Source organism: Spermophilus citellus (assembly GCF_964194105.1).
Source record: "Spermophilus citellus genome assembly, chromosome: 13".
NCBI lineage: Eukaryota > Metazoa > Chordata > Mammalia > Rodentia > Sciuridae > Spermophilus > Spermophilus citellus.
The window spans coordinates 109,985,972-109,999,130 of record NC_138193.1 but is presented as its reverse complement, the minus strand read 5'-3'; the positions used below and the strand labels follow the sequence as shown (position 1 = coordinate 109,999,130).

General features: G+C 49.0%; 1 protein-coding gene and 1 long non-coding RNA gene across 2 annotated transcripts in view; one reads left to right on the top strand and one right to left on the bottom strand.

Annotated features, from left to right (window-relative positions):
• The window catches only part of CYS1 (cystin 1), a 21,894-nt gene extending 15,338 nt beyond the window's left edge, over positions 1-6,556 (bottom strand). Inside the window, exon 1 of the mRNA XM_081264382.1 lies at positions 6,106-6,556. Coding sequence (XP_081120508.1) covers positions 6,106-6,429 — 324 coding nt within the window. The 5' untranslated portion in view covers positions 6,430-6,556. The remainder of the gene's footprint in view (positions 1-6,105) is intronic.
• Positions 5,334-13,159, top strand: LOC308632334. Its single transcript, XR_014018519.1, has 3 exons — positions 5,334-5,433; positions 9,827-9,872; positions 11,847-13,159. It is a non-coding gene; the product is annotated as an uncharacterized lncRNA (long non-coding RNA).

Below are 13,159 nucleotides of genomic sequence, written 5' to 3'. Positions count from 1 at the left end.
TGGTCTGTGCCTGTCCCACCTCTAGGCAACATTTCTAGTGTTTTAAAAAAACCAGAAGGGTGCAGTCCCTCTTGGGGGAAAATATGCCTCATCAATATCCCAGCACTCACACTGAGGGAGGTTCACCGCCAGAAAGACTTAAGCGGCTCCTATACTGCACACCATGGCCAAGTTCACAGCCTCCCTGGGCCCCAGTCCCTCTTGTGAGACAGAGTTGGGGAGGGAATACCAGCTCTGTTCAACAAGATGACATATATAAAGTGCTGTCTCTTGGAACATCCTTAAGGAATAGTGACCACTGGAGGATACTTCTCCACACCTCCCTCCCTCTCTCTCTCTCCCTCCCTCCTCCTTTTTTTTTTTTTTTGGTACTGGGGATTGAACCCAGGGTCACTCGACCACTGAGCCACATCCCTAGCCTATTTTTTAAATTTTATTTAGAGCCAGGGTCTCACTGAGTTGCTTAGTGCCTCACCATTGCTGAGGCTAGCTTTGAATCCCCCTGTCTCAGCCTCCAGAGGAGCTGGGGTTACAGGCGCGTCTCACCTTGTGGTGCTCTTTTATTCTTCTGCCTTTGCCCCCGCGCACACACACACACACACACAACCAGCTATCCAGTCTCATGAAAGTTCCCAAGTAAATGAATGACACCTAGAGACACGGTGTGCTAAATGAACAATTATGAATCTTCACAACTTTTAGTAGAAATGGTACGATCCCAAAGCATACACACGTGAATGAGTAAGCTGCTGAAACTGACATTTGAGGATAGGACGAGAGCAAGAGTTTCTTGATAAATAAAGTCTTGCTGGAGTAAAAGTGACAGAATTAAAAAATACTAGGGATTAATGGATTTTTTAAGTGATACACTCTGAAACAACAGGAAGCCATTAGCATCATTGTTGTAAGTAGAATCATTCAAAGTGTTAGATCTGCTTTTCCTCTTAAACATCTGGAGAAAAATGGAAAAGACATGAACATTTTGGGTGGAGAATATTCATCTAACAGACTGAAGCCTGGCAGACAGGTTTAAACTCAGACTCCCTGTATATTGGCTGTGTGACTTTGGAAGAGTTTCTAATCTCTCTGGGCCAAAATGGCTTCATCTGTAAAAGGGAGAAAGTGATATCTATTTCAAAAGGCTGTTACAGATAAAGGAAATGAGATGATGAATTTTTATACACCGAATACAGACCTTAACACAAAGTATGAGCCTAACACATTTCTTTTTCTCTCTCCTTTCAGTACACACAGTATTTGCAACAAAGCTAAATTATTTTGGGAGCATCTCTCCAGCGAGCAGGCACTAACACTTAAATCTACACCCAGGGAAATGTTTTCTCTAGCTGATCCACATCAATACCAGAATTTATGGAACTAGACTGGACAACAGGGATGTTCTTGCTATTTGTTAAACTGTCTCATGTGTTATATTTTAATGAACACAGCAGAATAAAAACTAAACAATTAACTGTATACTTCAAAATAGCTAGTAGAAAGAATTTTAAATGTCCCCAACACAAACCTAGATGCACAGACTGTCACAGGTTTACCTGTGGCCAAGGACTGTTAATCCTGTATCTTCTCATGAGATCCTAAATTTCCTGGTCATGGAGATTTGTAGTGTGACCCCAATGGAGAGCTTTAGGTGTGTGTGTTACATCAAATCTGTTCATAACTCTTCCTAGGCTTACAAACAGAGTGAATATCCTCGGACCTAGTATCTCATTATCAAGTGTATGGTTCACATATAAAGAAAAGTTTAATGGACAGAGACTTCTACCCAACATAATGGGTAACTTAATTCATGAGGCTGAAAATCTCCATGTTTGGAGAGTTTATTTATTTTTTATTTTTTGCAGTGCTGGGGGCTTAAACCAGGGCCTTGTGCTTATGGTAGGCAAGCATTCTACCACTTAGTACACCCCAAGTCTCAGTTTTTAAAATTATTGATTTACTTCTAAAAATTATTTGTTAAAATTCCCAGTTTTAGATACATTGTGACAATATTTCATTCATATCCAGCAACCACTATATCAGAAAGCCACCAGGAACTAGGATGTGAGCCAAAAGAAGAGGTCACCTGCCCAGCTAAGATAACTGCCATGAAGGCAGTGACTGCAGCCACGACTGTCCAGGCCATGGAGGAACCTGGCCTTAAATCAGAAGCTTGTCCTTCTACGAAACCCATCGGGCCCTGACATTGCTTCTCCTTCCCAACTACAGCAGCTCAGAGAGGCGGGGTCTGGTGAGGGAGAGCTGGAGGATACAGAGAAAGGTGGGTGGTGGGGTGGCTGACCACGGCCAGGAGCGACAGCTACAGAAGCCAGCGGAAGGAAGGGCAGAAAGTCAACACCAAGCAGACGTCCCAGGTGCCACAGCCGTCTGGGCAGGAAATGGGTGTGGGAATGACTGGTTCTAGTCTCTGCTCTTCCATAACTGGAGGCTTTTGTCAAGCTACATAACTGCTCTGTGCCTCTGTTTCCTCTTTCTCATTTGTAGAAATGGACAACAGTTATGGTGGATGGAGGGGGGATGGGGAGAGGATGGTTAGTGGGCACAGGGGTGCAGCTAGACAGGAGGAGTAACTTTTTTCTGGGGGGGGGGTGGGTACTGGGGATTGAACTCAGGGCACTTGATCACTGAGCCACATTCTAGCCCTATTTTTTATTTTATTGAGAGGGTCTCACTAAGTTGTAGTACCTCGCTTTTGCTGAGGCTGGCTTTGAACTTGCCATCCTCCTGCCTCAGCCTCCAGAGCCTCTGGGATTATAGGCATGCACATCAGGATGAATAACTTCCAATGTTCTACAGCACAGCAAAATAAAAACTAAACAATTAACCGTATACTTCAAAATAGCTAGTAGAAAGAATTTTAAATGTCCCCAACACAATTAAGAGATATTTATCTGATGTGGTAGATATGCTGATTACCTTGATCTATTATATACTCTACACATGTACTGAAATATCACACCATACCCTATAAATATGTACAATTACTATATACTAATTAAAAATAAAAATATATTTAAAATATGGAATGAAGGTGGAAAGAGTTAATACACCTCTGAGACCCAAGTGCTCATTAAAATACATATGATATTCAGAATGATTGAGGGATACACATAATCAGTTTTTACAACATTCTAGTCAACAGTGGTTACAATTAGTAGAAGTGGGCTGGGGATGTGGCTCAAGCGGTAGCGCGCTTGCCTGGAATGCGTGCGGCCCGGGTTCGATCCTCAGCACCACATACAGACAAAGATGTTGTGTCCACCAAAAACTGAAAAATAAATATCAAAAGCCCCCCCCTCTCTTTAAAAAAAAAAAAGAAAAAACAAAGTATATTTATGAAGAGATGAATTGGTGTGAACATACATTATATACAAACAGAGATATGAAAAATTGTTATGAAAAATTGTGCTCTGAATTGTAATGTATTCCACTGTCATGTATTTAAAAAATAAAATCAATTTTTAAAAAATACTTGTTCCCATTAACTAGGTTTTTAAAAAAAAAAAAAAACAATTAGTAGAAGTGGGTGTTTAAGAGGTGAATTACCACTTAGTTCTGATGTTCTCTGATGGAGAACACCTCTGCCCTCCTAAATGTCAGACCTTAGGAACTTAAAGGCTTTCTTCCTGCAAAAACCAACACTGCTATTTAGGCCCACAGTCAAGCAAGCCTTTTCTCTGTTCTCTGGGTCATTCTTTCAAATGCTCTGAAGAAAGACCAGCTTCTCTGGGGGGTTTCAAACCCCTTCTCATCAATCTCCCAATTCTCTCCCCGCTCAGTGGTGTTTTAGTAACCCAGAGTCTTGTCAACTGCGCGGCTGCTGAGACGACCAATCCAAGGGTGCCATCTACAGAACACAGAGGTGTGAACCCAGCCTGCCAGTGTGCAGCTGTACCTGGAGCCACTGCAGTTCGAGGACTCTCTGGACCTGAAAATAGTGAACTGGGCTCAAGGGTTCCCTTACAGCCCTAATAATGGAGGAGTCTAGGATTCATTCATTCATTCATTCATTTATTCAAGAAACATTCATGGTCTATGGGATACCAATAAGGCACCCCTGGAATTATAACCCCACTGGGTGCCATCACCACCACCTGACTCTATCCCAAGCCTCTCACTGCTACTTTGGGTCCAGGACTTTGTCACCTGGAGACTGGAGTAGTTCCCCTTGCTGGTGGCACCCTGCCTTCCTCTCTCCAGTTCACCCCCCTCACACTACTGGTGTCATCTTCCTACAACACAAAATGTCACCCCCTTACCCTTCAAAGTGCTGGACATGGTGGCATGCACCTGTAGTCTCAGGTATTCAGGGGCTGAGGCAGGAAAATCATAAGTATAAGGACAGCCTCAGCAACTTAGCAAGACTGTCTCAAAAGAAAAAAAAAAAAAGGGCCAGGATGTAGCTCAGTGATAGAGTGTCCCTGGGTTCAGTCCCTAGCACTAAAAAAAAAAAAAAAAAAAAAAAAAAAAAAAAAGGCACCTATAAATTTCATGGTAAAGTTCAAAGCCCCTGACAGGATGCCCTTAGCACGACATGTCTGGGGCGTGGCGGACATGCAGAGACCTTTTTACCTTACACCCCACACGACATGCTGGCCACCGCCACTTGTGCACAGGTCTCCTCCCAGAAATTTATTTTTCTTTTGCTCACCAGGAAAATGTCCACAGACCCTCAGTTCAACTGGACCTTTGGGAATGCCTCATTGTTCCCTGGTGTGGACTCATCATACAGATCACTGGCCACACTGCATTCCTTCTTTTTATCTGGAGATCTTTCTCCCCTGGGACTTCAGACCTCTTTAGGACCAGTGGGGAGTGCATCTGTCTTCATCTCTGGCACCCAGAGCAAGGCCCTACCTGGTGGGTGCCCAAGGAGTTCCTGGGAGTACCTGACCGAGTGAGCAGGCACTAGATACTCAGAGGGAAAATTCCTTCTTGCAGTTTCCCCCCTCATTTCACCTCTGAAGTTTCCCAAGCATTTGAAAATAAACAGTGAAAAAATCACTTCATTGCTATGTCAGAATCTTCCCCAGATCTCAACTGTTGGTTTGTTTTTTAGTGTTATATAACTGAATGCTGATGCAGCCTGAAAGGAATCTTGTTATATAATTCATCCTATTCTCTGAAGCTCACTTTTCCTTTTTAAAAGCCTTTAGCAGGGTGGCAGGGGATCTGAGCACCAAAGGCCTGTGTCACTGGATTGTCCCTCTCCCAACCTCCCTGAGGCCTTTTCAGGATTCACCTGCCTGAAGCCGCCCAGGGAGGCCTTCCTGGACCTGGGTGGCAGTTGTCCAGCCAGACCTGGGGGCTCCAGGGAGGAGGGGGCTGCCTTTGGTGTCCTTCTCCAGCCGGGAGCTGCTGCTACCACCCGCTCATCAGCTCTGCTGGAGCGAAGACTGCCAAGCCAGAGCGCTGGTCGGTATTGTTTTTCTAGAACAGCAGGGCTATTATTACAAGTGTTCTGGAAGGGAGAATAAGGAAGCTAAAAAGAGATTCCACAGCATCTTAAAAATAGCCAGTAATATGGGAATTGACTGACCAGCCAGGCAAAGATCCGGATGCGATGGACTGGCAGGGCGGTTTTGAAGCACTGTTTGGCCGACTGTCCACCCACTTAGCACCTCCTCCCACAGATGGCCAGGGTGGATCCCTTGAGGAAAGGCCAGACTGCTGGCCAGTTCCCACCTGGGCTGCAAGGACCCTGGGCTTGGAAGGCGGGCACTCCAGCCCCAGAGGGAAAGCAAGTGCGCTCCAGGGAGGAAAGCCAGGGAGGGTCTGGGCCAAGGGATGTCTGTCTATCCGTAAGACTGCCCCCAGCAAGACCTCCCCAAACTGGAGCCAGACCTGCACCCAGAGAGGCAGCAGAGTGTTAGGGAAAGACCAAGAGCCCCAGGGGGGACTCGGTGGGGACGCGCGGGTGAGCAGGCGGGCAGAGGCGTCGCGCCAGCGAGGGAGGCTGCCAGGGACGCGGCGACGGAGGCCCCGGTGCGGGGAGGCACACTGGGAGGGCGGGGCAGGCGCCGAGGCCTGCGGGCAGGGGATGGCGGGCCAGGCCGGTGCACCGGTGCGGCCGGCTCCCACACTCACCGCGCTGCGGGCGCCCGCGGCGGGTCGGGGCCGGGCGGCGCGGCGCGGGACGGGCTCCTGGGGACCCCAGGCCGCCGACTCGGCCAGCAGCTGGTCCAGCAGGCGCAGGGTCTCCTCCCGGCCGTCGGGGGTCGCCGCGGGGCCGGGGTCGAGGCCGGCCGCCTCCTGTGCTGCCGTCGCGCCTGCCCCCAGGGCCTCGGCCGCCGTCGCCGTCGCCGTCGCCGCCCCGCCCTCCGGGGCTGCCTGGCCTGGCCGAGCCGGGTGACTGTCGGGGCTGCGCTGCCGCCTCAGGGTCCGGCCGCTCCTGCTGCTGCCGCTGCCCATGACGCGCCAGCCGCCGGCCCCGAGCACAAGCAGGCCCCGCGCGGGGGCGCGGCCTGGAGGGGGAGCGCGGCGGGGGCGCGGGGGAGGGACGCGGGCCGGGGAGTGCCCGCCACCAGCGGGGAGAGGCTGGGGACTGCGAGGCCAGCGCTGCGAGGGCACTTGGGAGGGGCGCGTCCCGAGGGCGTGGTTGCGACCCCCAGCCGGGCTGGAGGAGAACGGGGCCAGACGGGGAAGCCGCGCGGCCGCGGGGCAAGGACACGGTGGCGGGGGGACGGACACGGGGGCGAGGACAGCAGCGTCGGGCGCGAGCTTGGGTGGGGGGCGAGGACACCAGCGTCGGGCGCGAGCTTGGGTGGGGGGCGAGGACACGGGGGGGGGGGGTGCGAGAACACTGGAGGGGGCGAGGACACACGGGGATGGGGACATTGGAGGGGGTGAGGACATGGGGGGGCGGGCATGGGTGAGGGGGCAAGGACTGGGGGGCGGGCATTGGGGGGGCGAGAACACTGGAGGGGGTCGAGAATGGGGGGTTGGTAAAATCGGAGCGGGGCGGGGACACCGGGGGAGGGTGGGCAAGGGTAGGGGATGAGGTCACGGTGTGGGGCACGGGCATGGGCTGGAGGGGGGCGAGGACACGGGGGGGGTGACATTGGAAGGGGTGAGGACACCTGGCATGGGTGGGGGCCGAGGACACTGGGTCGGGGCGAGGACACGGTTCGGGGGGCAGGGACATTGGAATAGGGCAAGTACACTGGAGGGTGACTAGGACATCGGGGGGTGGGCATAGGTGGGGGCGAGGACACTGGGGGGTAGATGTGGAAGAAGGACGGGGAAACTGGGGGCCGGACACCGAGGTGGGGAATGCAGACTTTGGGGTGTGGGGCGAGGACACCAGGAGAGCGAGGACACTGAGGTGGGGAGTGCCGACTCTGGGGTGGAGGGCGAGGACACTGCACGAGGTGCGATCCCCTTGCAGGGGAGGCGGGACAGGGACCCTGGGGCAGGGTGGCCGCTGCAGGCGCGCCCTGGGCCTGCCAGGCCTCCTCCATCGCCCTCGCCTCCCCTCCCTCATCTGGCGCCCAGCCCCCTGCCGGTTGGTCCACCCGCGGGCTGGCCCTCCCGCACGCTCCCACGGTCGGGGTCCTGCCTCCTGGAAGAACTGAAAACCCTCGAGCTCCACAGCCTTCGGGGCGACCCGACTGGGTTCGCTGGTCCGTCGGAGCACACCAGCAGGCCTGTGCCAGGTGCTGGTGGAGCGGGGAGGTGACTTGACCCCGCCCTGCTGCAGCTTAGAGGAGGGGGGAGTTACCTCACCCCTTGGAGTCTCAGATTCCTCACACCTTAAATTGGGGAGCCGGGCAGGGAGGTGGAAATATCTCAGAGGAATGAGTAAAATGAGGAATTCTCAAGGCCTCGCGCCTAAGCAGGACAGCGAGAAGGGGAGTGACCCTAAGGACCATGGCGCTCCTGAATGCCGAGTCTGATCTAAACTCCCCACATATTAATCACTGTGGGGAGAGAAAAAATTTTTTAAAGGAGACGGAAAAAGCAGCCCTCGCCCCCACCCCACTACATACACAAAGGAAATACCAGCCATCTTTACCGTTGGTTGTTCCTTGGTGGTGCTTATCTCCTTCTGTTCCCACTTCCCCTTAAACCCCAACTTTTCCAAGACAGGGCAATTCAAATGTCCTGGGTTTAGTTCTCACATCTTGCTTAACATTAACCCAGATCCAGGCTGGCTTGCAGAACGACTGTGAAAATGGAATTTTGGCTGCAGTTTTCCTAACCATAGAATGAAACTTTCCTATTTTATCATTTCAGGAGCAGACATTGTGCTCAAGAAAATGGAATGAACATGAGACTCAAATCCATGTCCATTTGTTTTTATTATTAAGAGAACAAGAAAGTGTTCTTGATTTTTAAAAAATATGCTTTCTTAACCATCCAGATGTATGCTTTCTTAACCATCCAGATGTATGTATTTGGCCAAATACATTATTTGATATCATTTGGGTGTTCCAAGTCCACAGATGTGTCTAGTTTGGAAGCTATTGATACAAGTTTTCTCTTTAAGAAAATAAATCTCATCTTGAAACTCTTTAAGCCTGGAAAAAAATAATTCAGAGGGAAAGAAATTTTTCTTGAATTAAGTTCAACTAAGTTTAATCATTTAAAGGAAAACATGTTTTACTTCTGCCTAAATAGAGCCTAGTCATGTGATTCATAGTTTAAATATATCCACAGCTCCCTGTGTTCACCTCCCAGGGCAACTGATTTTTTTCAAGCCTCTTTTGATTCTAGGCTGGTTTCCCTAGACTTGGCTGGTTAGGTCTACTTCAGTGGGAATAGTGCCAAAGCCTGTGCTCTTTCCACTCTTGAGAGTAAATTTAAAATCAGTTACATTTATAGACCTGGCTTCTGTCAAATAGGCTAAAAATCCAGATTGGTTTTTATTACAACATCCCATAATAAGCAAACAACCTAAGCTTTTCCCACATGGCTAATGCCTCTAAGATCATCTGTAGAGATAAACAAAAATATTTGTCCCAGAGAGTTAGAAAAGTTCAAAGACTCTTGGAGAATGGCAGATGAGGTCTAATCCCTCATACCAGGGAAAGATCCTGACTTGACGGTGAAAGGTTTCCTTTACACAGTGATTGAGTAGCAGTTACTGGTGATGGTGGGTGGAAGATGAAGCCCAGTTTGAGAGCTTCCTGCTTAACTCTTGCAAGATGAAAACTTTTTCTTTTGAGTGCTGAGTATGGAACCCAGGGCCTCATTCATGCTAAGCAAGAGGTCTATCTCTACCTCTAAGTTATACATCCAGACTAGAAATTCCTTCCAATGAACAAATGAAACATTGGAAGAAAATTGCAGTTGATGATACTTGCAGTAGGAGACATGTCCCTGAACTGGCCAACCTGGATGGAAGCGGGTTTCTTCCTTATCACAGCCTGTAGACCAGGATTCCTTGTAATAGGTGGCCAAACCCACCACCTTTCAAAAGGGCTCTTCTTCCAGGACCCTCAGATCTACTCACCTTGCTCAGAACCTCTACCTGTGTTCCACCACTCATGACACCTCATAAGCCATGTCAGAGGAGAGATGTGTAGGGGCTGGTTATTATGAATATGTAGAAAGATAGTATATATGGGCTAGGGGTGTAGCTCAGTGGTATAGAACATATGCGAGGCCCCTGGTTCAGTCCCCCAACCTCAAAAAGAGCATTAGTGTTTACATTCGGCTGACAAAGAGACAGTATTTGAATCAAGAAAGACATGCTTTTGCTTAAATGCTTAATTAATAAGTAAGTTGAGATAACCCCAGTGCTATTACTTAGTACTGATGCCGTTAAGCAACAGTATCCCACGTAATTTCTCTTGTCTTTCCATAGTGTCCAAGGTTTTGCATTTGGTTTCACCACTGGAAGGGGAAAAAAGGTAAGGGAGAGTGAACACTATTCATTAAAGGCAATTAATGAGTTGCAGAACTCCTTTGCAATATTTACTCGGAAATAAGATACCTTAAGTCCTCAGAGTTGGCAGGTCTAGAGTCTGGTTGATTTGGCCCACTTGTAAACTGTTCTTGTAAACAGTTCTGACCATACACAGTCAAAAAGGGTGACTCTACTCCTTTTAAATGAAAGGAAGAAACTAGAACTTATGCACTTTCCATTACTCGACTAATTCATATTACTTAGACATCTTTGGGCTTCTGGTTCAAAACATCAGATCTGGTGCAGAGTTTACTTCCCTTGTTACTTGGGACCTGGGTGAAATTCAGACAAAAGTAAAAGGGGCTCACGCCTGTAATCCCAGCAGCTTGGGAGGCTGAGACAGAAGGATTGAGAGTTCAGAACCAGCCTTAGCAACTTAGCAAGGCCTTAAGCGACTCAGTGAGACTCGGCCTCTAAATAAAATACAAAATGCAGATGGGGATGTTGCTCAGTGCTTAAGTGCCCCTGGGCTCAATATCCGATACCAATAAATAAATAAATAAATAAATAAAATATATATATAAATGGGGTAGAGGAAGACATGTAAGGGGCAAAGGCAATCATAATGAGCGATCCCACCACATTTCTGGACCATGAAGAACTGAGAGTAGAGCATTGCTAAAGAACACATGCAGAGAAATTGCAGCTTACAGTATATGTCAGGAGGCAGAGAGGAAGTGGGGACAGAGGAAGGGGCCAGACAGGAAGGTCTTTACATGGAACAAGAATGTCCCTTCCCCCACCCACCCCATTCATGTTTACAGAAAAAGAGCCAGGGGCTTGGGATGTGGCTCAAGTGGTAGCGCTCTCGCCTGGCATGCGTGCGGCCCGGGTTCGATCCTCAGCACCACATAAAGAGATGTTGTGTCCGCTAAAAACTAAAAAAAAAAAAAAAAAAAAAAAAAAATTAAAAAACTCTCTCTCTCTCTCTCTCTCTCTTTAAAAAAAAAAGAAAAAGAAAAGAAAAAGAGCCAGGTAGCCTGTGTGATTTGATTTTACTTTGTTGATGTACATATGACTGATTCATATTCATTCTCTCTCTCTCTCTCTCTCTCTCTCTCTCTCTCTCTGGCCCAGGACAAAACCTAGGACCTTGCAAATGCTAGGCAAGAGCTAAACCCCTAACCCCTACATAAGGCTCTTCTGCTGGGTTTCTCTAGGATAGGATTCAGATGGGAGCTGGGGGTGGAGATGGAGGTTGTGACTCATTGATGGGCAGGTTTGGGTCCTGCAGGCAGGAAGCTAGCCTATGTGAGGTTCAAGGTTTGCCATGAGCTAGGAGGCTGCTACCACTGTCCCTTCTTCTGTGCTGTGGATGTGTCGGATGACAGATCTCTGGACAGGACAAGGACTGTTCCCATCCAGGACAGTATCTGGAGTTGCTGGCCTCCCTGATGCAGGCTCCTGTTTTGCAGATCTGCTGCATAAAGAGATCTCCTAACCTGACTCACCTTTCCTGAGAGGGATCCCTACTTTGGAGCAGGAGATTTGGAGGTCTCTCTGGACGTGTTAGGATGATCATCCTGAGGAAATTGTGTAGGGGAGGCTAGAGGGGGGTGGTGGAGAGGGAAAACAGGCCTGTGTAAACTTGGCCATTCACATGGAATATTAATCACAGAAGTTAGCCATTGCAGTGCCGCTGGCTACAGAGAATGAGCGACAAACTTTAAACGTCCCACTTGAGGCTCAGACACCCTCACCGTGAATGGCAGCTTCTTCAGTGTGAAAGTTGCCCTTTGGGAAGGTTATATCTGCACATGACCAGCCATGGCCTCAGAGAGCTCCAGAGGTTTAAATTCCTACTCCCCATTAGTAATCTGAGACTTGACTAGTCAATTAAGCATCTCAAAGGAATAGAGGTCTCTAGTTCAAGCTCAGGTTAAATATTAAAAGGGTCTCCTGGCTCTTTAACTTGTAGCTTGCTAACTTGTTAAATGGAGCTGAAGTCTGCTGCTCAGAGGGATTACTGATTGATGCTGGGCACACTGGACAAGCCTCCTGGCTGGCAGGATCACTGTCCTGGGATTGCGGCTTCCTTCCACCAAGTGATTGCCTCCAACCTGCTGACTCTTCCTGCAAGGCTGCCTGGCCCTGCCGGATCCTCGACAGACCCTGGCTCTTTAACGGAGCCACACAACAACCCAAGAAGGTGGGCATTATCTTCTCCCAGTTCATGGAGGACAGAAGGAAGTCCCAGAAGAGCAGGAGCTTGCTGAGATCTGGGCAAGTGCTCCACCACAGAGCCACCCCCAGCCCCTGCCTGAGGTCTCGACGCTAGTCAGTAGACGCGGGGCTTGAACTCAATTCTGAGTGGTCCTCCTGGTCTTCCCATTATGCTAGCTGTTATGGTTTGGACCTGGAGTGTCCCCCCAAGGCTCGTGGTCTCCAGTGCAGCAGTGTTCAGAGGTGGGGCTTTGGATCAGGAGGACTCTGAGCTTCTCAGTGGACTAACCCATTGGTCCCCAGCTAATGGAATCAGGGGACGGTGAAGCCTAGTTGGAAGAAGTCACCAGAGGTGTGCCCTAGAAGAATTTACCTTGTCCCTAGCCCCTTCCCTTTCTCTGCTTCCTGAATGTCATATCTGAGAGTCTATACCCTCCCACCATGATGTCCCCAAAGTAATGGGCAGACAACCATGGACTGACACCTCTGAAATCATGAGCCAAAAGAGATCTTTCCATTAAGCTGTTTGTGTTAGTCATTTGTATCCTAGGGATGAAAAGCTGACCAACACACTAGCTATACCCAAATAAATGGCTAACCTAGCAGAATAGATGTGCTAGGCCTGCGTATAAAGAGCCACAACTGGTACCCAGGTCCACCATGTAGATAGGGTAGATAGACTGGGTAGAAACTCTTCTTACAAGCTTACAAGTAGATAGGATGACCATCCATTTCTGTTTACTCAGGACTCAGGGTATTCCCAGGTTACAGGACTTTCAACCAGATTAGTGGGTCACCCTCCATGTCGGGGTGTGCAGAGTTTTCACTGACCAAGGAGTAGGTAGAGGCTGCAAGGCAGCTACGCTCCCTTCATCAAGCTTTGCTTATAAAGCAGGGCTGCATCCCTCGAACGGAAAGTAGAGTGTGGACTAGCGAAGGCCCTACTAGTTCCTTTGGCATGATCATCCCAGAAATTCAAGTAATTCAATGTTTAGGGTAATGGCTTCATTTAAAAACCAACTTTTTTTTTAACCCTCTCTTTCTAGGGAATTTCTCCCACTTTCTACA